This window comes from Megalobrama amblycephala, linkage group LG21 (genome assembly GCF_018812025.1).
Source record: "Megalobrama amblycephala isolate DHTTF-2021 linkage group LG21, ASM1881202v1, whole genome shotgun sequence".
Lineage (NCBI taxonomy): Eukaryota > Metazoa > Chordata > Actinopteri > Cypriniformes > Xenocyprididae > Megalobrama > Megalobrama amblycephala.
The window spans coordinates 12,840,452-12,865,372 of NC_063064.1; the positions used below are offsets into that span (position 1 = coordinate 12,840,452).

The 24,921-nt window shown below is 33.9% G+C and overlaps 2 protein-coding genes across 5 annotated transcripts; both read right to left on the reverse strand.

Moving 5' to 3' along the window:
• Positions 1 to 1,383: 1,383 nt before the first annotated feature.
• Positions 1,384 to 8,494, reverse strand: cishb (cytokine inducible SH2-containing protein b). Its single transcript, XM_048173580.1, has 3 exons — positions 7,890 to 8,494; positions 6,645 to 6,804; positions 1,384 to 2,340 (listed from the first exon to the last, which is right to left on the reverse strand). The coding sequence occupies exons 1-3, from the start codon at positions 7,899 to 7,901 to the stop codon at positions 1,865 to 1,867; spliced, it is 648 nt and encodes a 215-aa protein (XP_048029537.1). The 5' UTR covers positions 7,902 to 8,494; the 3' UTR covers positions 1,384 to 1,864.
• A 2,592-nt stretch (positions 8,495 to 11,086) lies between these two features.
• On the reverse strand, positions 11,087 to 24,802 carry twf2b (twinfilin actin-binding protein 2b). 4 transcript variants are annotated; one of them, XM_048173565.1, is made up of 12 exons: positions 23,857 to 24,802; positions 23,016 to 23,227; positions 22,196 to 22,273; positions 19,282 to 19,460; positions 19,034 to 19,129; positions 17,138 to 17,242; positions 17,010 to 17,024; positions 16,885 to 16,926; positions 15,649 to 15,768; positions 14,609 to 14,759; positions 14,356 to 14,477; positions 11,087 to 11,358 (listed from the first exon to the last, which is right to left on the reverse strand). In XM_048173565.1, exons 2-12 carry the CDS (start codon positions 23,038 to 23,040, stop codon positions 11,191 to 11,193), a joined length of 1,101 nt encoding a protein of 366 aa, XP_048029522.1. In that variant the 5' UTR covers positions 23,041 to 23,227; positions 23,857 to 24,802; the 3' UTR covers positions 11,087 to 11,190. The 4 variants fall into 4 exon arrangements, with proteins under 4 accessions (XP_048029522.1, XP_048029523.1, XP_048029519.1 ...); XM_048173566.1 differs by lacking the exon at positions 17,010 to 17,024; XM_048173562.1 differs by lacking the exons at positions 23,016 to 23,227; positions 23,857 to 24,802 and having other exon boundaries at positions 22,196 to 22,591.
• Between the last annotated feature and the right edge of the window lie 119 nt (positions 24,803 to 24,921).

Below are 24,921 nucleotides of genomic sequence, written 5' to 3' on the forward strand. Positions count from 1 at the left end.
AACTAAAGTAAATTTAAAATGAATGCATTACTTTACTAGTTAGCCTACTTGAAAAAAAGTAATCTGATTAGGTAAATCGTCTTTCTTGTAATGCAATTACAATTAAATTAGTCTAAATTAGTCTAAATTATGACATACTAAGACTTAGTTTGTCATGACTGTGACGAAGTTATGTCATAAAAAGTCAAAATTATGACATTAACAACCCCTGGTTTCAAAGGCAAATCTTGAGCCTAGTCCCCGACTAAATGCATGTTTGGGTTGTTTTACCTGAAATCAACTTGCACTGACATATCTTAAAAATGTTTTGTCTCAAAATGCACACTAGTAATCTTTTTTTGTTTGTTTGTTTGTTTGTTTGATTGTCTGTTTTTCTTTTCTAAGGCACATTTCTAAAAGCTACTTAAATGTCCTAATTGAACTAAGGCCTAATCCTGGCTTGATCTAAGCCCTGTCTGTGAAACCTCTAAGTCATAATTTTGACATTATAAGTTTAGTATAATAACAAGTGAGTTGCTTGTATTTTAAATTTTATTGTAGGCGTATTATAATCTTTATAATTAAAAATGTATTATTTTTTAATACATGTAGTATTATTCACTTAAAATGACTGTTAGCCTGTTTTTAGAGTAGGACAGTTGTAATTCATACCCCTGGTTTCACAGACAAGGCTTAAGCTAGTCCTAGACTAAAATGCATGTTTGAGCTGTTTTAACTGAAAGAAACTTGCCCTGACAGATCTTAAAATATGTCACTGCCATTGTTAGTTTAGAAGATCCTATGGCTATCAAATGTCATAATATTTATCGAAATATTACATGCTTGTTTATGCAAATTATTAATATGGAAAATGTATGGTGTTTGAAAATGTAAAATGTAAAATTGAATTGTTCATTGTCCTGCACACATTCAAAGACTTTTGAATTTATTTTTTTGTTGTTATGTTAAATTCTAAATTTTATTTGTGTGTTTGGAGTGTGTGAGAAAAAAATCATTCCTACACAGCAAAATCCCCAGAGTTAAATCAACTCTGCTCAGATTACATATGGTCCCTCTCTATATAGTGTTAAAGTAACATTGAAGCAGAGTTAAAGTTAGTGAGATAATTAAGTGATTAATTAAGTTATGATTGAGCATTAGTGATGAACACCTGCTGTTAACAAGCAGAATCACCGAAGAGAAACACCACAAATGACTTCCAGCCACAGTCTTAGATGAAGTCAACTGAAGATAAAAGACATTAAATCTCTCAGGATATGATTAAACAACTCCACAAACAGCATATTAACTTTAACTCTGCTTCAGTGTTATTTTAACTCTATGTAGAGAGAGACCATATGTTCTCTGAGCAGAGTTGATTTAACTCTGGGGATTTTGCTGTGTAGAATGATGATGTTGTCTGGTTACATGTATTCTGTCAAATAAAGGCCTATGGACTGACAGCATGTCCCATATTGCCAGGGCATCTGTGATGGTTTCTGACAAATATGTCACTTTTGTTAGAAATTACACAGACACAGTATTACTCAGGATACTCAAGATACAGTATTATTTATGTGTACTGGTTTTGATATTTTATTTTTTCAATGTTTCGGTGATGGAAGTATGTAGTGTTGGAGCTCCATGAATACTTGGAAGCACAGAAAGATATAAAAACATTGTGGTTTACTAAAAAGAGAAATATTTACAAATATTTTTTTTAAGAATTTACATAAAGTAGTCCTTGTTTATTTGCACAAATGCACATCTCTTCATATGACAATAATAAGAGGATCCACAATCCTGCCGGGCAGCAAGATTTGCGACTTCATGGCTAAATCACCTTTGCACCACTAAAATGCACCAGTGTCCTCCCCAAGTGTCCTCAAACCTGAAAGGGGTATTCTTGTAAGTAAAGCAACAATGGCCGTGGCAGCGGCAGCTGTGTATGGGAATCAGTGTGTCTGTTTATAGCGAGGCGTGTAAGGTGCTGTAATGTTGGAAAGGCCTGAGGCCTGTGGAGAGGCTTTCTGAGCTTCAGCAGGATGCCATTGTCCTTTGACACCATGTGATGTTCTTCTGCTTTCCTCTCCTCCTCTTGACTCATGGATGCGTAGTGCTGCACAAGACTAGGAAGAGCACAAAAGGACAACAGGCAAGATCGGGCTGGAAAACTGGAATCGAGACGGAATCGGCCACTGTCGTATTCTACGCGGACATTAGTTGGGCCTCTCTGGGTCTTTATGGAGAGAGTAAAGAGGTAGAGTGGATGGCTGCTGTCACGCACAAGGAAAGTACCTTCTGAAGTTCCACTGAGGGCATTCCTTGCCTCACTGGCTGTCATACCACCCCAGTACCATCCTAAAACATAAAGAAACTTATTTATTACAGTTTTTTTCAATTGCTAACAACATTTCTGCAACAACAGCAGCTCAAAAGTATTGAAAAATATATAAAACAAATACTGAAACAACTGATAAGCAGTTTTTAATTAGCAGATCACTGAAATATTGAGAAATAGCAGATTCTAATCTCAGTTGGAGGCATAGTCAGGTGTTGAAGTTTTTTTCATAACTTGGACACACAGTAAAATAGGACTCTTTGAATTGGTTTTGTTCAGTGTGGATGCAGGACAACACAGAGGAGCAGAGAGAGAAGAAAATGTCTAGGGAGAGGAATAGTTGAAGGAGGAGTGGAGTAGTTGGATCAGGACAAGGGAGAAGAAGAGTTAGGGGAGAGGAGATAGAATATGTACTGGATTGTGCATCTCTATGGTTTTCCCCCTTACGCATGTAGAACCTATGAAAGCTTATTTCTGCCATGCATAGAAAATAAAAAAGAAAATAGTGACATTTCATCTTCACAATTCTGATTTCTTTCTTTCAATTCCTAGTTTATATCTCACAATTCTGAGAAAAAAAAGTCACAATTTATACTTTTTTATTCTATAGGCAGAATTGAAACATGAAAAGTAATGCAGTATCTGTAATGCCATCAGCTGTTAGTATTTTGACAGTCATTGTGCTTTGACTATATGTTCATGTTACGCTACTAGTGCAACGACTTGATTTTGAATCAGGTTTGCTGTGTTTTGATAGAGTTAGTGTATGTAGAAAAAGGTTTTTAGTATTTTGAAATGTAGAGTTTGTATTTATTTAACAAAATATGGTTTTGGGCTGAAAATTAACTATTTGGCTAATTCTGTGATGTAGGTGTGTTGCTGTGTTAAGAGTTTAGAAAAAGTACTTTAAGTATTGGTAAACGCTTGTTAGCAATTGTAAAAAAACTGTAGTATAAATACAGTAAGGCAGACCCCCCTAAGACGACATGGTGGTGGAACAAATTATGAGATGGGAGGAAAAATAATAAGTCAGTGCTTCTGCGATCTCTCGCAAAGGTTTGCATTCACCCAAGAAACTTTGTGTTCGCTCACAAAATGTTTGTGTTCCTTCGAGAAACTTTGTGTTTACTCACAAAATGTTTGCATTCCCCCAAAAACTTTGCATTCACTTGGAAATTGTTTGTGTTCCCCTGAGAAACTTTGCGTTCACTCACAAAATGTCTGCGTTTCCCTGAGAAACTTAGCGTTCACTCACAAAATGTTTGCGTTCCCCCAAGAAACTTTGCATTTGTTCACAAATTGTTTGCGTTCCCCCAAGAAACTTTACGTTCGCTTGCAAAATGTTTGCGTTCATTCGAGAAACTTCACGTTTACTCACAAAATGTTTGTGTTCATTCGAGAAACTTCACGTTTACTCACAAAATGTTTGCGTTCCCCCAAGAAACTTTGCATTCGTTCTTCGGAAAATTTTGCGTTCATTCGAGAAACTTCACGTTTACTCACAAAATGTTTGTGTTCATTCGAGAAACTTCACGTTTACTCACAAAATGTTTGCGTTCCCCCAAGAAACTTTGCAAAATGTTTGCGTTCATTCGTTCGCTTGCAGTTTGCGTTCAAACTTCACGTTTACTCACAAAATGTTTGTGTTCATTCGAGAAACTTCACGTTTACTCACAAAATGTTTGCGTTCCCCCAAGAAACTTTGCATTTGTTCAGAAATTGTTTGAGTTCTTTACGTTCGCTTGCAAAATGTTTGCGTTCATTCGAGAAACTTTGCGTTTACTCACAAAATGTTTGCGTTCCTTCGAGAAACTTCACGTTTACTCACAAAATGTTTGTGTTCATTCGAGAAACTTCACGTTTACTCACAAAATGTTTGCGTTCCCCCAAAAACTTTGCATTCGCTCGGAAATTGTTTGAGTTCTCCCAAGAAACTTTACGTTTGCTTGCAAAATGTTTGCGTTCCTTCGAGAAACTTTGCGTTTACTCACAAAATGTTTGCGTTCCTTCGAGAAACGTTGCGTTTACTCACAAAATGTTTGCGTTCCTTCGAGAAACTTTGCATTTACTCAAAAATGTTTGCGTTCCCCCAAAAATTTTGCATTCGCTCGGAAATTGTTTGAGTTCTCCCAAGAAACACTGCGTTCACTCACAAAATGTCTGCGTTCCCCTGAGAAATTTAGCGTTCGCTCACAAAATGTTTGCGTTCCCCCAAGAAACTTAGTGTTCGCTCACAAAATGTTTCAGTTCCCCCAAGAAACTTTGCGTTTACTCACAAAATGTTTGCGTTCCTTCGAGAAACTTTGCATTTACTCAAAAATGTTTGCGTTCCCCCAAAAATTTTGCATTCGCTCGGAAATTGTTTGAGTTCTCCCAAGAAACACTGCGTTCACTCACAAAATGTCTGCGTTCCCCTGAAAATTTAGCGTTCGCTCACAAAATGTTTGCGTTCCCCCAAGAAACTTAGTGTTCGCTCACAAAATGTTTCAGTTCCCCCAAGAAACTTTGCATTTACTCACAAAATGTTTGCGTTCCCCCAAAAACTTTGCATTTGCTCAGAAATTGTTTGTGTTCTCCCAAGAAACTTTACGTTCGCTTGCAAAATGTTTGCGTTCCTTCGAGAAACTTTGCATTTACTCACAAAATGTTTGCGTTCCCCCAAAAACTTTGCATTTGCTCAGAAATTGTTTGTGTTCTCCCAAGAAACATTACGTTCGCTTGCAAAATGTTTGCATTCCTTCGAGAAACTTTGCAATTGTTCGCAAAATGTTTGCGTTCCCCCGAGAAATAACGCGTTCACTCGCAAAATGTTAGCGTTCCTTTGAGAAACTTTGCGTTCACTCGCAAAATATTTGCGTTCCTTCGAGAAACTTCACGTTCACTTGCAAAATGTTTGCGTTCCTTTGAGAAACTTTGCGTTCACTTGCAAAATGTTTGCGTTCCTTCGAGAAACTATGCATTCGCTCGGAAATTGTTTGAGTTCTCCCAAGAAACATTACTTTCGCTTGCAAAATGTTTGCGTTCCTTCGACAAACTTTGCGTTCATTTACAAAATGTTTGCGTTCCTTCGAGAAACTTCGCGTTCACTCGCAAAATGTTTGCGTTCCTTCGAAAAACTATGCATTCACTCGGAAATTGTTTGAGTTCTCCCAAGAAACATTACTTTCGCTTCCAAAATGTTTGCGTTCCTTCGAGAAACTTTGCATTTGCTCGCAAAATGTTTGCATTCCTTCGAGAAACTTTGCATTCGCTCGCAAAATGTTTGCATTCCTTCGAGAAACTTTGCATTCACTCGCAAAATTTTTGCGTTCCTTCGACAAACTTTGCGTTCACTAGCAAAATGTTTGCGCTCCTTCGAGAAACTTTGCGTTCACTCGCAAAATGTTTGCGTTCCTTCAAGAAACTTCACGTTCGCTTGCAAAATGTTTGCGTTCCATCGAGAAATTTTGCGTTTGCTCACAAAATGCTTGCGTTCCCTCGCAAAAACATTTGCATTCACTTGCAAAACTTTTGTGTTCTTTGAGAGGGAATGCTAAGTTTTCCAAGGGAATGCTAACTTTTTGAGAGTGAACACAAAGTTTTTTTGGGAAATGCAAAACATTTGTGAGAGAACACAAAAGCATTGACTAATTATTTTACCTCCCTTCTCCCATCTCCTTTTTTTTCTTTTTCTTAACTATGTCCCTTTAAGGGCGCCATAGTTTTTCAACATTGATAATAATAATAAATGATTCTTGGGCACAAAAGTAGCATATTAGAATGATTTCTGAAAGATCATGTGACACTGAAGACTGGAGTAATGATGCTGAAAATTCAGCTTTACCATCACAGGAATAAATTACATTTTAAAATATATGATTTTTTAATAAATAATATTAATCATATTAATTTAGAAAAAATAACACATAATTAAACTATTATTACAAATTATAAAATAAAATTATTATAAATTATAATAGTAATTTGACAATAATAAATTAATTGTTTTATTTATTAATAATTAATCAGAACAGAGATAAACTGTTGCTGTATACATGTACGAACCTTGATCATAAAGTATTCTTCATAAAATTTAAAACGATTATGATCTTTTGAAACTGTACATTGTTTTGTTTTGTTTTGTCATGTTTGTTCTAAATCAGAAACTGATTAGGTTTTTATTGGCCAGTTAAGATGGAAGGAATTTGACCTGATAGTTGCTGACACTGGACAGATGCAATAAGGATTATGAAGTACGTCTTATAAAATATAAGCAAAACTGAATGATTGTTCTCTTTATATATTTATAGTGTATGCAGGTCACTTTTTAAGACTATAGGCGTACCTGAGGTTTGTAGGTGCTGAAAGGTGGTGGTGATGAACCGCAAGTCCTCAGCTGGGGCCCAAGAGTAGGGAGCTGCTTGGGACTGCTGGATTTGTTGAACTTCTGATTCGTCCCTCTCATTTTGAGCACTTGTACCCCTTGCAACCATTCCTGAAGATTTCTTCATATGGAATAAAAAACACATCTTGATATGTAATCAACATTTTTCTACATGTCAAAATGACATGAGGGGAGATAGCAGAGCTAAAAGTTCAAAGGTCAAAAAGTGTTGTGCTGCTCTTTCTATATCAGTCTTTTGTCATTTATAATTTCAACTGAACTCAAAGTTTGAACAAACAAAGGAAGTACAGTGTGCCAAGAACAAGAGAATGCACTCAAATGCTATTTACACCATGTGGCAAGAATTTCAGTGGAAAGCAGCAGGGTAAACAACAGATCTTACAAGACAAGAAGTCACAAACAGTAAAACATTATAAATCAGATCGATATGTTATAGGAATGATTATGTTTAAATTTCTCTTTCAACATCTGACTCAATGAGTCAAAATCTGTCCTTTCTTAGGGAGTATAATATGATAAATAATTATCATGACATCAATGGTTAAGTCAGCATATTTAAACACTCATTTCTGAGAAGACTGCATAAGGTGACATTTAGAAATGTGGCTTTCTCTGTGAATGAGAGCAACAGAATTTAAATTTCTCAAAACATTGAATTGTTTTCTTTTATAGACACTAAGTTGTATTTTTTTAAGATTTTATATTTAAACAAACTGTAAAATATAATCACAGGCATGTTATTAAGTCTACAAAATGCTAAAAATCAGATTAAAATTCTAGAATGATGGTGTTGGAAAACAGCAGAACCACATTTTAATACATTTTCAAAAATACATTTAAAAATGTATTTTATTAATAACATAAAATAGCTAAAAGCTGAATTCTGTGACTTTACGTCAGAGAAATGTATATAGGCTACGTTTTATTTAAAATTATTTAAATTTGTTTAAAAAGGCACTTAGATGAGATGTTCAATTTCAAAACATCATAAGCAGCGGCAGAAAGGATTATTTTAACAGTAGGCTATGTTCAACAAGATTAACAACAAATGACTTATTGCATAGCTAAATGTAACCACTCCTCAGTTCATCAAAAACTAATGAACCCATCAAACAGGTCTGGCCGCTTGACAGTTTCTAAGAAACTAAAAAGATTTTCAATAAGACAAATAGATAGATTTCTTACCTTTGTGGGCATAAAATCGTCACCTTCGGCACGTCACCGACAGACAGCAGAATGGAAGATGACAGTTTGAAGATCCACAGGCGCTAAAATTTACGCGAATCCAAGTCCAGTCGTGTGCCAAAGCTGCTGACATTGTTTCAGCAGTGCTATAATGGCGACAAAGCGCCACAAACCGAGGAAATCGCGTTAAAACCTAAACATTTTACATAAGGGATATTCCTAAATGTTGTCTATCCCGAACGAGCCTTCTTTGCCAAATATTCTCCAGGGAAGCGCGAAGCGAAATGAGGGCGAGATTGACGAAGAATAACAAAACAGCTTTACAGTAGTAATTTAATAAGAGTAAAAGGTCGTTTGGTTTGGTGGTTTATTATTTTCCTGAAATAAGAGCAGTAAGAAACGCCTTTGCCTCACGTTTGGCCGTTTCATGAGTTGACGCGCGTTCTAGGAATCTCATTCCAAGAACTGCGCTACATCTCAGCGCTCGCGGCCTCATCATCGGGCGCTGCGTTTCCATTGGCTGCAGAGTGCCGTTGACGAAGCGCCCGGGCCGGTTTCAGCTGCGGATGACTTTCCCAGTACAGAGCTTTCCAGGAATGCTGAAACAGTCACTGAAATTGACCTCTGCGCCAGCTGCATGGACTGAGAGATCTCTGAGATATAGCAAGGGCTGTGATGGGAGGTGACTGCAAGGTAAGCGTAGTGCAGGGTAAGTCTAATTCCAGAAAATGTGTATTGCCAGAATGTTTGTCACATTGTTAATAACATCTAACATCCTGGTAACTAATCAGGCCTTGGATCAGCGCTTGAGTTAACCCTTTAATAGTCATACCCATAAAAAAAACAAAAAAACAATGGAAATATGTTTATAATAAATAATAAATAAAATTATATTAATAAAATAAAAAAATAGGCTAATAAATAAAATCCTAGTAATATTTTTAAGCCCCCAAAATTGTTTATTATGTGCTCTCTCTCTCTCTCTCTCTCTCTCTCTATATATATATATATATATACAGTCAAATCAAAATCTCAAATCAAAATCTTAAATCAAAATCAAAATTTATTCAGACACCTTGAACATTTCATTCATTCATTCAGTTTATTCACTATAGTTTAAAAAAATGGTAATAAAATATGACAAGATCTCAGAGTTAAACTGTCAGAAATCTCATTTGTGTCAGAAAACACTTAAAGGTGATAGAGAGGATTTTTTCGTCGACTGAGAATCCAAAGACTGTTACTGAGTTTTTGAAATGAGCGCATGCGTAAGAACAACCCCCCTCCTTCACAGCTCACTTCAAAGGAACGCCTCCCAAAACTAGAACACAAAGTATTGGAACACGAGTGTTTACCACCGGCATTCGCTGTGTCGTGTTTTTTGGATTCATTATGTCGGACTCACCGCAGGTAACTCATAATCTGCAGTTGTTACTCCTGTCTCCTGACAAAAACATTGCATGCGGCGCCTGTGGAGTGTGGAAAGTTACTGGAGCGCGCAGCTGCGCTCGTCTCTCACAAGGAACGTCACGGCAGTGATTGACAAGCCAGAGGGCCAATCGTTTACGCGATGATTGCGTAAACGATTGGCTGATGTTTTTAAGGCCCTACCTTGTGCACAGATGATGTATATTGATATGATTCCTTTCAGTGCACTTAATAAATAGTCTTTTATCAGTTAGTAAAGACAGTTTCAAGTAATATTGCAAAAATGTATAAAACAAAACATCCTCTTTAGCACCTTTAAGCAAAACATGGTCAAGTCAAAGTGTCTGAATAATTTTTTATTCCAAATTTGTATCAGTTTTACTGGTAGTCCACTGTATGAAGAATTTTTGGGTATAATATGTCACAGTTTACTTTGATTTTGCTATCCTCACATATATGAACTATAGTGTCCTGCACCCACTAGTAAAAATATATAAAAAATATAAAAAATGTCTGAATAATTTTTGGTTTGACGTGTATATATATATATATATATATATATATATATATATATATACAGTACAGTCCAAAAGTTTGGAACCACTAGGATTTTTAATGTTTTTAAAAGAAGTTTCGTCTGCTCACCAAGGCTACATTTATTTAATTAAAAATACAGTAAAAAACAGTAATATTGTGAAATATTATTACAATTTAAAATAACTGTGTACTATTTAAATATATTTGACAAAGTAATTTATTCCTGTGATGCAAAGCTGAATTTTCAGCATCATTACTCCAGTCTTCAGTGTCACATGATCCTTCAGAAATCATTCTAATATGCTGATTTGCTGCTCAATAAACATTTATGATTATTTTCAATGTTGAAAACAGTTGTGTACTTTTTTTTCAGGATTCCTTGATGAATAGAAAGTTCAAAAGAACAGCATTTATCTGAAATACAAAGCTTCTGTAGCATTATACACTACCGTTCAAAAGTTTGGGGTCAGTAAGAATTTTTATTTTTTTGAAAAGAAATTAAAGAAATGAATACTTTTATTCAGCAAGGATGCATTAAATCAATAAAAAGTGGCAGTAAAGACATTTATAATGTTACAAAAGATTAGATTTCAGATAAACACTGTTCTTTTGAACTTTCTATTCATCAAATAATCCTGAAAAAAAATATTGTACACAAATATTTTGTACAATTGTACACATTAAATGTTTCTTGAGCAGCAGATCAGCATATTAGAATGATTTCTGAAGGATCATGTGACACTGAAGACTGGAGTAATGATGCTGAAAATTCAGCTTTGCCAACACAGGAATAAATTACTTTGTGAAATATATTCAAATAGAAAACAGTTATTTTAAATTGTAATAATATTTCACAATATTACTGTTTTTACTGTATTTTTAATTAAATAAATATAGCCTTGGTGAGCAGACGAAACTTCTTTTAAAAACATTAAAAATCTTAGTGGTTCCAAACTTTTGGACTGTACTGTATATATAGGGTTTTGTTAAATATGATTTTCTTTTCAGCAGTCAAAATGTGCTTTCCAAAAAAAAGTGCTAAAAGTGTTAACAAAATGCTGTTCCATAGTAAAACAAAAACTGAGATTTAATAAGACAGACTAATAGATTTTATTTTAATTATAACATAAAAATCATCATCTAAACAACACATTTATGTGGCCTTAAAAACCGTGTGAGAATGTGTTTCAGAGTGAAAGAAGATTAGTTAAAATCTAACATAAAAAATAATACTAACAATGAAATGGAAAGCTCAGACAAGAAATAGGCTACAGACCATTGAGGGTGAAATTAAATGTGTACCCAGTGTCATTTTACATTTGTTGACAGTATGATTCTAGCTCTCATCTCCATTCTCTCCTGCTCCTTTGATTAGACGCTTGTTCCCTCGTTTCCCTGTAGGGCCCTTTGGCTTGGTGAAGGCTTGTTTCAGAGCGTGCTGCTTCGGGTACACCTCTTCATACAGGAAATCCTCCGTCAGCCCCTCTCCACTATCAATCTCCATCTACAAACATGACACATAAACAGATTAATTGAAATTAGCATGAATATTTGATTAGAATGTCAAAAAGTTATGCTCTATGAGGTTACACTACCTTTCAAAAGTTTGGGGTCAGTAAGATATATATATATTTTTTTTAATAAATTAATACTTTATTCAGCTAGGATGCATTAAATGTATCAAAATGACAGTAAAGACATTTATAATGTTACAAAATATATCTATTTCAAATAAATGCTGTTCATTTAAACTTTCTATACATCATAGAATCCTTGAAAAAAATTTATCATGGTTTACAATATTAAGCAGCAAAACTGTTTTTAACATTGATAATAATAACAAATATTTCCTGAGCACCAAATGAACATATTAGAATGATTCTGAACAATAGTATATATTCTAATAGCATATATTCACTAATTTAGGTTTTACTTTATTAAAATGTAATGTATGTAACCAATAACATACATAAGCAGTCAAATTTAACTGTTCTTAAGTATTTAAAAGTAACTTTTTTAAGCTATTGATGGATGAAAGTGGGTTGGTTCACATTAAGGAATCTCAAGCACAAATTGTGCAGAGTAGCCTGTTTAATCACACACACATCACGTTCTCTCTTTGAAAGGCATACCATATGTTCAACTGAAACCAATATCCTGAAACATGTTAACGGAAATTGTTAAACTGTAAATTGAGCCACTATATTTCAGCTCATTATATTCTTATTTGATGTTGACACAATAAAGATGTTTATAGACGGATCATGTCTGAATTTAATATGTTCACACTTGAGTCTAGGATGAATAACCAGTTGTGGCCAATTGCAATTTCTTAATAAAAGTAAAGTTCAAGGTACTGTGATTTTACTTATATAGCTGATTATATAGTTTATTTTTAATTTACGATACACACACATATATATACTGTATATACACAGTACTGAGCAAAATTCTTAGATGTTGTATTAGCAGTGATATAATGACCATATATAATTATTTATCAGTCTCTTTATTAGAATATTAACAGAAAATACAGTAAATTTGTATGCAGTATAAAATAAAATAAAACATGGGGTAAAAACAGCTTTTATAGGCTAAAGTGGCAAGTATTTATTGACCTCCCCTTACACTTGAGCAATAGCAGCAACAGGCTTTCTTAAACATAAATAGGATGGAAAAAGGATTGAAAGGCCAAGAAAACTTTCAAAATCTGATGAGAAGTTTCTCAGTGTCTTTTTTGAGAAAATGGAATAAGTCCAGGAGGTCACACTAAGTAACTGATTTTTGTTTAAAGAAAGAATTTAGTTCAGAATTTGTTTTACATTTTGTGTGAATATTTCCTGTATTTTCTGTTTGTCTCGTAATAAAGAGACTGAAAAATAAATATGGTTACAAAACATTGCTAAAACAACAAAGCTGGTGGTGGCTTAAGACTTCTGCACAGTACTGTATATGTAAATTATATATATATATATATATATATATATATATACACACACATATATATATATATATATATATACAGTGGCATGAAAAAGTATGTGAACCCCTTGCAGAATCTGTGAAAATGAGAATTATTTTAATAAAATAAGAGGGATAATAAAAAATGCATGTTATTTTTTGTTTAGTACTGGCCTGAGTAAGATATTTTACATAAAAGATGTTTGCATTTAGTTCACAAGACAAAACAATAGCTGAATTTATTAAAATAACCCCATTTATAAGTATGTGAACCATTGATTCTCAATACTGTGTGTGGTTACCTGATGATCCACGACTGTTTTTATGTTTTGTGATGGTTGTCCTGAACAGTTAAACTGAGCTCTGTTCTTCAGAAAAATCCTCCAGCTCCTGCAGATTCATCAGTTTTCAAGCATTTTTGCATATTTGAACCCTTTCCAGCAGTGGCTGTATGATTTTGAGATCTGTGTTTTCATACTGAGGACAACTGAGGGACTCAAACACAACTATTAAAAAAAGGTTCAAACATTCACTGATGCTCCAGAAGGAAACACGATGCATTAAGAGTCGGGGTGTGAAAACTTTTGAACAGGATGAAGATGTCACAATTTTTCTTATTTTGTTTAAATATCGTTTTTCATTTAGTACTGCCCTTCGGAACCAACAGAAGATACTTGCATGTTTCCCGGCAGAAAAATTAAGTACAATTTACCTTGATATTTGAATTCAAACGTTTTCACCCCTGGTCTCTTAATGCATCGTGTTTCCTTCTGGAGCATTAGTGAATGTTTGAACCTTTTTTAATAGTTGTGTTTGAGTCCCTCAATTGTCCTCAGTGTGAAAAGATGAATCTCAAAATCATACAGCCACTGCTGGAAAGGGTTCAAATATGCAAAAATGCTTGAAAACTGATGAATCTGCAGGAGCTGGAGGATTTTTCTGAAGAACAGAGCTCAGTTTAACTGCTTCAGGACAAACAAGAGACTCATGAACAACCATCACAAAACAAAAAAAACAGTCGTAGATCATCAGGTAACCACACACAGTATTGAGAATCAATGGTTCACATACTTATGAATGGGGTTATTTTAATAAATTCAGCTATTGTTTTGTCTTGTGAACTAAATGCAAACATCTTTTATGTAAAATATATACTCGGGACAGTACTAAACAAAAATAACATGCCTTTTTTATTATCCCTCTTATTTTATTAAAATAATTCTCATTTTCACAGATTCTGCAAGGGGTTCACATACTTTTTCATGCCACTGTATATATATATATATATATATATATATATATAGAATAAATTATATATATATATATATATATAAGTATGACTTTTCAATGGAAACATATTTACAAGTATTTTACAAGTATTCTGTTCCAACATACTCAAGTAAAGTTAAATGATTTCTTTAATAGAGTGATAAAGTACAATTACTTGTACTCTTTTACTGAGGTCAAAGCTTGAATTTTCAACAGCTAACTTGAAAAACATACTGTACAGTATTAGGACCATTTGTTGTTGTTACTGTACCTTTTTGGCGATCTCTATATGATAGTCTCTCTCTACCTCATCCAGCAGTCGATTCTTACAGCTGGAGTAGAGCATCCTTTCTTTGATGCTACAACTGTACCCAGGCATGGAGTAGATGAAAACTGGTCCACATATTCAAGCACAAACATGACAAACATTAGCTTTGTAGAAACATCATTACTAATCATATAGAAGTCAACTCAGCTTATTGTGATATGGTCAGAAAATAGTTAATTAATATCTTGACACTAACCTACAGCTTCCAGAGGCTGTCCTTGATGGGTGTGTTTGTACAGGAAGAAGTGGTATCGTGGGGCATCAGTGGGGATTCTGCTTGGCAGCTCTTTGGTCTCTGTAGGACTAGTGTGGACCAGCTCAATTGTCTCTCGTTCAGTGTCCAGCCTCTTAAAGATGACACAGCAAAAAAAAAAGTGCTTTGTGGTTGGGATTATGTAGATGATATGGATTGCAGCATGCATAATATTCTATGCGGTAATGTAAATATGTACATTACCATTCAAAAGTTTGGGATCAGTAAGTTTTGTTTAGTTTTTTTTAACAAAAATGTATTTTATTAAGCGAGGACATATTAAAATGACCAAAATTGGCAGTTAAAACATTTATAATGTTACAAAATATTTCTCTGTTCTTTTGAACTTTCTTTTCACCAAAGAATCCTGAAAAAATGTATTGCGGTTTCCGCAAAAATATTAAGCAGCACAACTGTTTTCAACATTGATAATAATAAGAAATGTTTCTTGAGCACCAAATCAGCATATTTGAATGATTTCTAAAGGATCATGTGACACTAAAAATCGGCTTTGACATCACAGGAATAAATTACATTTTAAAATATAGAAAACAGATATTTTAAATTGTAATAATATTTCAAAATATTACTATATTTTTTTGGTCAAATAAATGCAGCCTCGTTGAGCATAAGAATTTTATTTGAAAACATTTTAAAAATCTTACCAACCCCAAACTTTTGAATGACAGTATATGTTTACGGCATTATGCATATTTTGAATTTAGTTATATTGTTTCCTAATTTATACAGAAAAATATTATTATGCAGAGAATCCTGTTTTAAAAACCCGCAAAATATACAAGATATTCAATACCAGTATTATGAAAAGCAACTTTGAATTCAGAATGCATAATGTATATCGTTAAATGTACTTATTCAGTGCATCCTCTACTGTTAAAGGTATAAGTGGCAGTCTGAACATTGTGCTTTTGAACCTACATTTAAAAATAAATGTATGTATAGTGTATGCATGTGGAACTTACTAGTTGAATGTAATTGATGCGTTTGTGTTTAAGTTGCTGTAAAGCATGCTTAGCCTCCTCTTGCAATGGGAACGCCAAACCCTGTAAAGTTGGATTTTTACTCTCCACGCTGATCTCTGTCTGTATCAGAAACACACACACACACACACACATACATATATAATATATATATATATATAAGTTTGGAACCACTAAGATTTTTAATGTTTTTAAAAGAAGTTTCATCTGCTCACCAAGGCTACATTTATTTAATTAAAAATACAGTAAAAACAGTAATATTGTGAAATATTATTACAATTTAAAATAACTGTTTTCTATTTGAATATATTTCACAAAGTAATTTATTCCTGTGATGGCAAAGCTGAATTTTCAGCATCATTACTCCAGTCTTCAGTGTCACATGATCCTTCAGAAATCATTCTAATATGCTGATCTGCTGCTCAAGAAAAATTTAATGTGTACAACTGTACAAAATATTTGTGTACAATATTTTTTTTCAGGATTATTTGATGAATAGAAAGTTCAAAAGAACAGTGTTTATCTGAAATCTAATCTTTTGTAACATTATAAATGTCTTTACTGCCACTTTTGTTTGATTTAATGCATCCTTGCTGAATAAAAGTATTCATTTCTTTAATTTCTTTTCAAAAAAATAAAAATACAAATTCTTACTGACCCCAAACTTTTGAACGGTAGTGTATAATGCTACAGAAGCTTTGTATTTCAGATAAATGCTGTTCTTTTGAACTTTCTATTCATCAAGGAATCCTGAAAAAAAAAGTACACAACTGTTTTCAACATTGAAAATAATCATAAATGTTTATTGAGCAGCAAATCAGCATATTAGAATGATTTCTGAAGGATCATGTGACACTGAAGACTGGAGTAACGATGCTGAAAATTCAGCTTTGCATCACAGGAATAAATTACTTTGTCAAATATATTTAAATAGTACACAGTTATTTTAAATTGTAATAATATTTCACAATATTACCGTTTTTTACTGTATTTTTAATTAAATAAATGTAGCCTTGGTGAGCAGACGAAACTTCTTTTAAAAACATTAAAAATCTTAGTGGTTCCAAACTTTTGGACTGTACTGTATATATATATATATATATATATATATATATATATATATATATATATATATATATATATATATATATATATATTTACTCTGTAACATTAATATTTTTAATTATATTTTTAATGCGAATGGAGAGCTGAGGCTACCTTTGCTTGTCCACTTACGGTGGCAACTCGTCTTCGCTCGTCCTAAACAGAAAAGTATAAAAGTTTAGTGTAAATCCACTTAGTACTCGCACACTTGAAAACAAATTGAATCACAGGACACTTACCCGTGCCACTTTGTCCTGTTAGGTGCATTGTAAAGAAATACATTGATTTATTAGATATTAAAGTCAGACAAACTGTAAGATATTCAGTTTTGGTATGCAGCGATTTACTTTTTTTGGGCCTTCCTCACCTCTGTTATTTTAATCTGATGGAGTTGTTGCTCAGCAGTGGTGAGGGGGGCCGGGCTGGAGGAGGAGGATAGATGTCGTAGATAACCTTGGAAACAGATGTCTTCCTGTAGGTCAGAACAGTAAATAGTGCTTACTTAGATGACACGTCATCACACTTCTTAAAGGGATAGTTCACCCAAAAATGAAAATTTGATGTTTATCTGCTTACCCCCAGCGCATCCAAGATGTAGGTGACTTTGTTTCTTCAGTAGAACACAAATGATGATTTTTAACTCCAACCGTTGCAGTCTGTCAGTCGTATAATGCATGGCAACGGTAACAAAATCTATGAGAGTAAAAAAAAAACATGCACAGACAAATCCAAATTAAACCCTGTGGCTCGTGACGACACATTGATGTCCTAAGACACGAAACAATCGGTTTGTGCGAGAAACCGAACAGTATTTATATCATTTTTTACCTCTAATACACCACAATGTCCAACTGCCTTGAGCACGCGCACGGCGTATATGCGCGAGAGATCACTTCCGGCATTTGCGTAAACTAACCCAGAAGCGCGTACACACCTCACGCACCGGATGCCGAGTGCTCGCTCAAGGCAGTTGGACATAGTGGTGTATTAGAGGTAAAACATTATATAAATACTGTTTGGTTTCTCGCACAAACTGATCGTTTCGTGTCTTAGGACATCAATGTGTCGTCACGAGCCACAGGGTTTAATTTGGATTTGTCTGTGCATGTTTTTTTTTTACTCTCATAGATTTTGTTACCGTTGCCATGCATTATACGACTGACAGACTGCAACGGTTGGAGTTAAAAATCATCATTTGTGTTCTACTGAAGAAACAAAGTCACCTACATCTTGGATGCGCTGGGGGTAAGCAGATAAACATCAAATTTTCATTTTTGGGTGAACTATCCCTTTAAGAAGTGTGATGAAGCCTCCAAATCTGGGTTTTTACAGTGATGCCATAGAAGAACCATTTTTGGTTCTCCAAAGAACCTGTCAGTTCTTAAAAGAAGCATTTTTTCTTAGTGTGAAGAACATTTTAATATTCTGAAGTAACGTTTTCCACTGTAAAGTATCATTTGTGGAATGGAAAGATTCCATGGATGTTAAACATTCTTCAACAAATAATCTATTTTAAGTATCTAAAGCAGACAATAAATGGACAAAGGTACACTGTTTTCAACATTGATAATAACAAGAAATGTTTCTTGAGCAGCAAATCAGCATATTAGAATGATTTCTGAAGGATCATGTGACACTGAAGACTGAAGTAATGATGCTGAAAATTCAGCTTTGCCATCACAGGAACTACGTTTTAGAATATATTCAAATAGAAAACAGTTATTTTAAATGGGTAAAAATATTTCACAATATTACTGTTTTTGCTGTATTTTGGATCAAATAAATGAAGCCTTGGTGAGCAGAAAATACTTTTAAAATCATTAAAATATCTTACCGTTCAAAAACTTTTGACCGGTAGTGTAATATGTCAGGAAAACATATTATTAAATAATATTAAATAATTCATATTACACAACTCTCTGGAATGTTCTATTCTGATTGGTCAGTTGTGACATTCAGGCATAACATAATGATTAACTCTCTGGAATACTTCTAGAATTTCAGCAATCAGATACTCAGAAGATATGATTTTTGCGTTCCCAAAAGGAAATGAAAAAATACATGATAGCTTTTCCATGACTTTCCAAAAAGGGAAACAAAATAGAGAGATTGATTGGAATGGAATTCAAAAACGAGAGGGATTCAGTCAAATATACCGTCACTTCCTCAGCTGTTGTATTTGAAGCACTCTTGATAACTAATTTTTAATATATACAGGTAAAATTATAAAATAAATTCATGCTAAATTAACCCGTTTACACACCTGGACTGTTCCGAACAGCTCATCAATTATGTGACTTCCTCCGAACTCTTTCTTCAGTGTGGCTCGGGTAGCAGCATACACCATCTTTAACCTCACCTGTGTGGTGGAGAATAAATGGGTATTGTCATTCAGAAGGGTAATTCATGGTATTTTACACCCAAGGGGCTAAATTATTTATATTTATAGACTGAGTGGGTGCAAGTTTGTGTTGAGCGCACATTTCACTTTATCATGTGTTTCCTACTTACTGGTGACTGGTCTGGTGACCAGGAGATAAACAGCCACTCATATCCCAGCTGGTTCTGTGAGTCGAGGCGGTAGAGGATATAACAGGGTTCTAGGCCGTCCAGCATGGGCAGGACACATGCGTCATAGTCCTGATCCCAGCTCTGAGAAACCTCTCTGTACGCTCCCAACACCAGCTGCTCTGAAACACAGACAGACAGATACACACACATACACACCTTGACTACTTGCAGTAGGCCCAGATAAATGCACTGACTATCAGTCTGGGTCCAAAAACAGCATGGTGCCACTGCTATCACACACTGCATGTGTAACATTCCACAGTCCAATTTATCTTCACCTTTTACTTGACATTATTTAGGGTCAGCTAGTGACTAAAATATATTTGTTAAGGTACAAGTTGTTACTCTTAAAAATAATCTTACATATATATATATATATATATATATATATATATATATATATATATATTTTTTTGGTTTTAAATGATAAAACAAAACCTAAACGATGAACACCCATGTGAACTTGTGTGGTACCCTTGTGAAATAGAAGTACACTTAAGTATACTTTTTAAAAAGAATACTTATCACAGAAAAAATACTTAGGCCTAAGTGTGAACTGAATGTATTGTTTCCGGGCACTTAATTGCATGTTAAAATGAAATCACAATGAAATCAAAACTGACAATTCTTGTTTCTTTTCTTTTTCCATAAATTATTTATCATGCACATCATTAAATCACGTGCCCTTGTAATCTTTAATCAAAATAACTTCCCCTCCTACTTGCAGTCTTCTCTTTTCTGATGATGTGTTTACTGGCGTAACATGAGACAAACATGAGATCGACCAATAACAAACCACAACCACCCAATGATCCAGTCTATTCCTGATGGATAAAATCAAGTACCGTGTCACATTTTTTCTAGGTTGAGAAGCCATTTCACTCATATAAACATCACAATAGGAAAGAAAAAACTATTGCAACTTCTGTTTCCCCCGAACCACTAGGAGGCCCCCTTGCACTCAAAGATGATTTAATGACTAGGGCTGTGTAATTAATAGAAGTTTAGTTTCATTTTTGATCTTGGCTTCCAAAGATTATGAAAACACAATACCGATAGATAGATACAATCTATCTCTCTCTCTCTCTCTCTCTCTCTCTCTCTCTCTCTCTCTCTCTCTCTCTCTCTCTCTCTCTCTCTATATATATATATATATATATATATATATATATATATATATATATATATATATATATATATATATACAGTACAGTCCAAAAGTTTGGAACCACTAAGATTTTTAATGTTTTTAAAAGAAGTTTCGTCTGCTCACCAAGGCTACATTTATTTAATTAAAAATACAGTAAAAAACAGTAATATTGTGAAATATTATTACAATTTAAAATAACTGTGTACTATTTAAATATATTTGACAAAGTAATTTATTCCTGTGATGCAAAGCTGAATTTTCAGCATCGTTACTCCAGTCTTCAGTGTCACATGATCCTTCAGAAATCATTCTAATATGCTGATTTGCTGCTCAATAAACATTTATGATTATTTTCAATGTTGAAAACAGTTGTGTACTTTTTTTCAGGATTCCTTGATGAATAGAAAGTTCAAAAGAACAGCATTTATCTGAAATACAAAGCTTCTGTAGCATTATACACTACCGTTCAAAAGTTTGGGGTCAGTAAGAATTTTTATTTTTATTTTTTTGAAAAGAAATTAAAGAAATGAATACTTTTATTCAGCAAGGATGCATTAAATCAATAAAAAGTGGCAGTAAAGACATTTATAATGTTACAAAAGATTAGATTTCAGATAAACACTGTTCTTTTGAACTTTCTATTCATCAAATAATCCTGAAAAAAAATATTGTACACAAATATATTGTACAATTGTACACATTAAATGTTTCTTGAGCAGCAGATCAGCATATTAGAATGATTTCTGAAGGATCATGTGACACTGAAGACGGGAGTAATGATGCTGAAAATTCAGCTTTGCCATCACAGGAATAAATTACTTTGTGAAATATATTCAAATAGAAAACAGTTATTTTAAATTGTAATAATATTTCACAATATTACTGTTTTTACTGTATTTTTAATTAATATGTAATTAATTATGTAGCCTTGGTGAGCAGACGAAACTTCTTTTAAAAACATTAAAAATCTTAGTGGTTCCAAACTTTTGGACTGTACTGTATATATATATTATACCGAATGTCGGTCTTGGCGAGTTTTCACTTAAATGCAGTCCATTATTTTTAAGTGAACAGTTGGGAAAGTAATCAAATTCCTATAATAGATCAATGCTTTCAGTTTTAAAGTGACAGCAGTCTAAAAACCGACTGCTTTGTCTATCATTTAATGTTTCAAAAGAAAACAAGAGAACCATTCACTGCTCTCCACTATATAACTTTAATAACTTCAATCAATGTATATTTAATTCATATGATTTTTTGTTGTTGTTGTTGTTGTTGTTGTTTTTACATTTGATTAAATATGTTATTTCACAAGGGTACTAACTTCATACATCCACTAAACATGCATGACCTTGCAAAAAAGACTTAAAAATGTAAATCAAATGTCTACCATAATTTATTTGTAGATATAGTTTGATAATTTATCTAATGCATTTAAATTAAATTTAAATCTATTTTTGAGGCAACTATATGATATCTAACTGTGACCAACCTGTCATACTCTAAATAATATTTTTACTTGTTGAATTCTACAGTATGTTTTTTTTTAACAAATTGATTCATGAATGGAAAGTGCATATAGCACTAAACTAATTAAAAGCTCCCTCAATCTTTATGCTCAAACCAAACCATCCTCAGTGTATTGAAATATCAATATTGAAAATATACATAGGGAAGTTCTCACAAACACATGCTCCTACTCACCGCTCCTTATAACAATCTTCATCGCTCTGACAGCTCCTCTTCTCGCCTTCATGAGGAACTCTCTCAAGTCTGGAGTTGCTGGTTTCAGCAGAGAGGTATGACAATACAACAGAGAAAATATACAGTGGTTAAAACAGAATAATTTCAGAATAAATACTGAAGTGACCATCCCATCATATTTCATATTATAAATTCTTACATTAGCACTTAGTTTTAAAAAAAAAGAGAAGAAAATTGACTGAAACAAAGGAAATTTTACACTGCTTCCACACTGTGCGGCCTGTGCCTCATTCTTGGCCTCACCATGGTAACAGGGCATCAGGCCTCATAAATGATGTAGGTGCAGGTGAGATGGATGAGGAGCGGCGCTTCCGCCCGTAAGCTTAAATTACCTCCCATCATCATTCACATAAAACAAAGTCTAATATTATCATTCTATTTCAAACCTATATAACTATAAATACCTCTGAATAACTATATATATACTAAATGTGTATTTGCTAAAACCAAGAGTAAAGCAATTTTCCTACACAAAACATTAAAGTTTTCTTTTTTAAAAGATAATTCCTTTTGCCTTCAAATGTATATATATTTGCACATAGACCCCATGGAAATCTGAGAAAGGTTAATATAAGGTTTTGATGCACTATTTTTTTTTTTTTATCTGGAGCTTTTACAGGTGTCATTCCAAACATCTTTCATTTTGCATATTATAAAATCATGTTTCCCTTTCACTAAACGCATATAAAGTGGTTTTACTCAAATACTATACATCCATATGGGCTACAGGGTATTGAAATAAATATTTCTTCGTGCTTACCATGGATACCAGTCTGATGCGACATCCCAAGTGCCGGTGATGCTCCAGCTCAGTCCGAATTCCTGTTGAAACTCCCACGATGTCCTCCTATTGTCTTCAGTGGCACTGCTATCTGTGCCCAGCAGTGTGGTCCAACTCACTTCCGTACAATGACATCAACGCCCCTTAAGCATCTTACCTGGGGAATCCTGTTTGAAACTCGATCTGCGGAACTGAGGAAGATGTGTAGCCTAATATTACACCTGTCAGGGGATGGGTTCCAGCACACCACCTATCTAGTATTATTCACCCATCACTGGTGTCCCTAATGGGGTATAAAGTAGATGACAACATCTGTTATCTGTGATGAGCTGCATGATGCATGTTGCTCTGGTGTAAAAGAAAAGGCTGTACTGTACTGCTACTGTAATGGAGAGTCTGGACATTATCTATCTGTCTTGCTCTTCTACAAACAGTTATGCAACCTTCCATTTGTGAAAAGAAATGGCACATTATCACTCACACACATCGAGGACCTGATAGGAGCATATAAACCAGCGGCCTGTGCGAGCTCAAATTCCATCAGGCTGACATGAGATACCGTGCAGGCGACTGCTGACCCCCAACCAGCAGGACAGGCTGTTCATTTAGACAACCTAACCAGCTACCGAAAAGCCATTTCAAATGGTAAACTGTTTCTACCACTCTTTGAGATTATGCTGGAGATTTGATTGAAGGAAAAAGTGCCTTGTTGTGTTTTTAAAAAGTGTTTCAGGGGGAGTTATTTTGTCAGAGCATCTAAAGGACAAAAATGTTTAAATCTGATATTATTTATGTGTATAAAAAGAGAGAGAGAACATACCTGTGAGTTTGCTAGTGTTGGCTTCATGTTTAATTCAGTCAGCTGTGAGCACAAACCCAGCCATTATTCATTATTCAGCGCAGCCCTCCCTCCAAAGATGCACACATAGATTCTCTTTCTTTTTCACATACCACACTTTTTATTTTAACATTAACTATACACTTGTCCGTATGCGTTGCTAGACAATATTTAGAAGGAATTCGTCCTGTTTTTCATCACAGCTCTCTTTAAGAAAGCATGCCTAATTTACAAATTAAATTATACTGTTCTTCATATTAGCCTACATTTTGTATGGTTGCACCCCTGTTTATCAAACTATTTACTGACAAATAGGGCTGAAACATTCAGAAGCAGTTCAGTTTTTTATGACTTTATGAGTGGTTCTTTTTAGTGAATCAGAAACATGCACCAGCGTAGTCTGATTCTCAAAACGAATGACTTTTATGAGCCAATTTTTGTGAATCAAATCATTTTGTGAATAAAATAGCGTATATGTCCATACTTTTGTTGGTTTGGTATTTTTATGAAACAGTAATAGCCTATATTTAATTTGCCCAATAATTTTATTTTGAACTGTGTCATTCATCCACTACTATTTTTTTTTTTTTTTTTAGATTAATATCCGTAATAACATATGGCTTAGTATTTTATGCAATGACATTCATAAATTGTGAGTGACTTAAGAGTCCAGCTTGAAAAAATCTAAATATCTAACCCAACCTGATACTGTAAATTTTACAGTATCAGGTTGGGTTAGTAAATAATATTTTAAGAACCTGGCTAACTCTGACATTATGTTTGTTTTTCTATAACGAATTGGTCTAAGGAAAGATTCATGAATTGAAAATAACAAACAGCACCGAACTATTCTTTGTTTAATTAATTAAAATCATACAGCTCGACTAGTCCGATTCCAGAACAAATGACTCTTTTGAATCGCTTCTTCTTAATGAATCACAAAACATACAAGAATGGAACGAATTATTCTATTAAGCAGATTTTAGTGAAAACATTGTGTAAATAATTATTCTGTAAAACATGTTGTAAATAAAATAAACGAAATTT

Bases quoted from the DNA above. Each gene is read 5' to 3' on its own strand.
- cishb (XM_048173580.1), bottom strand. The intron at 2,341-6,644 runs GTACGCCTATAG...TTTATGTTTTAG, and splicing joins TCAGCACCTACAAACCTCAG to GATGGTACTGGGGTGGTATG.
- twf2b (XM_048173562.1), bottom strand. From the start codon at position 22,514: ATGCCCTGTTACCATGGTGAGGCCAAGAATGAGGCACAGGCCGCACAG. The intron at 15,769-16,884 runs GTAGCCTCAGCT...TTTCTGATACAG, and splicing joins CCGTAAGTGGACAAGCAAAG to ACAGAGATCAGCGTGGAGAG. The intron at 14,760-15,648 runs GTAAGTTCCACA...GTCATCTTTAAG, and splicing joins GCATCAATTACATTCAACTA to AGGCTGGACACTGAACGAGA.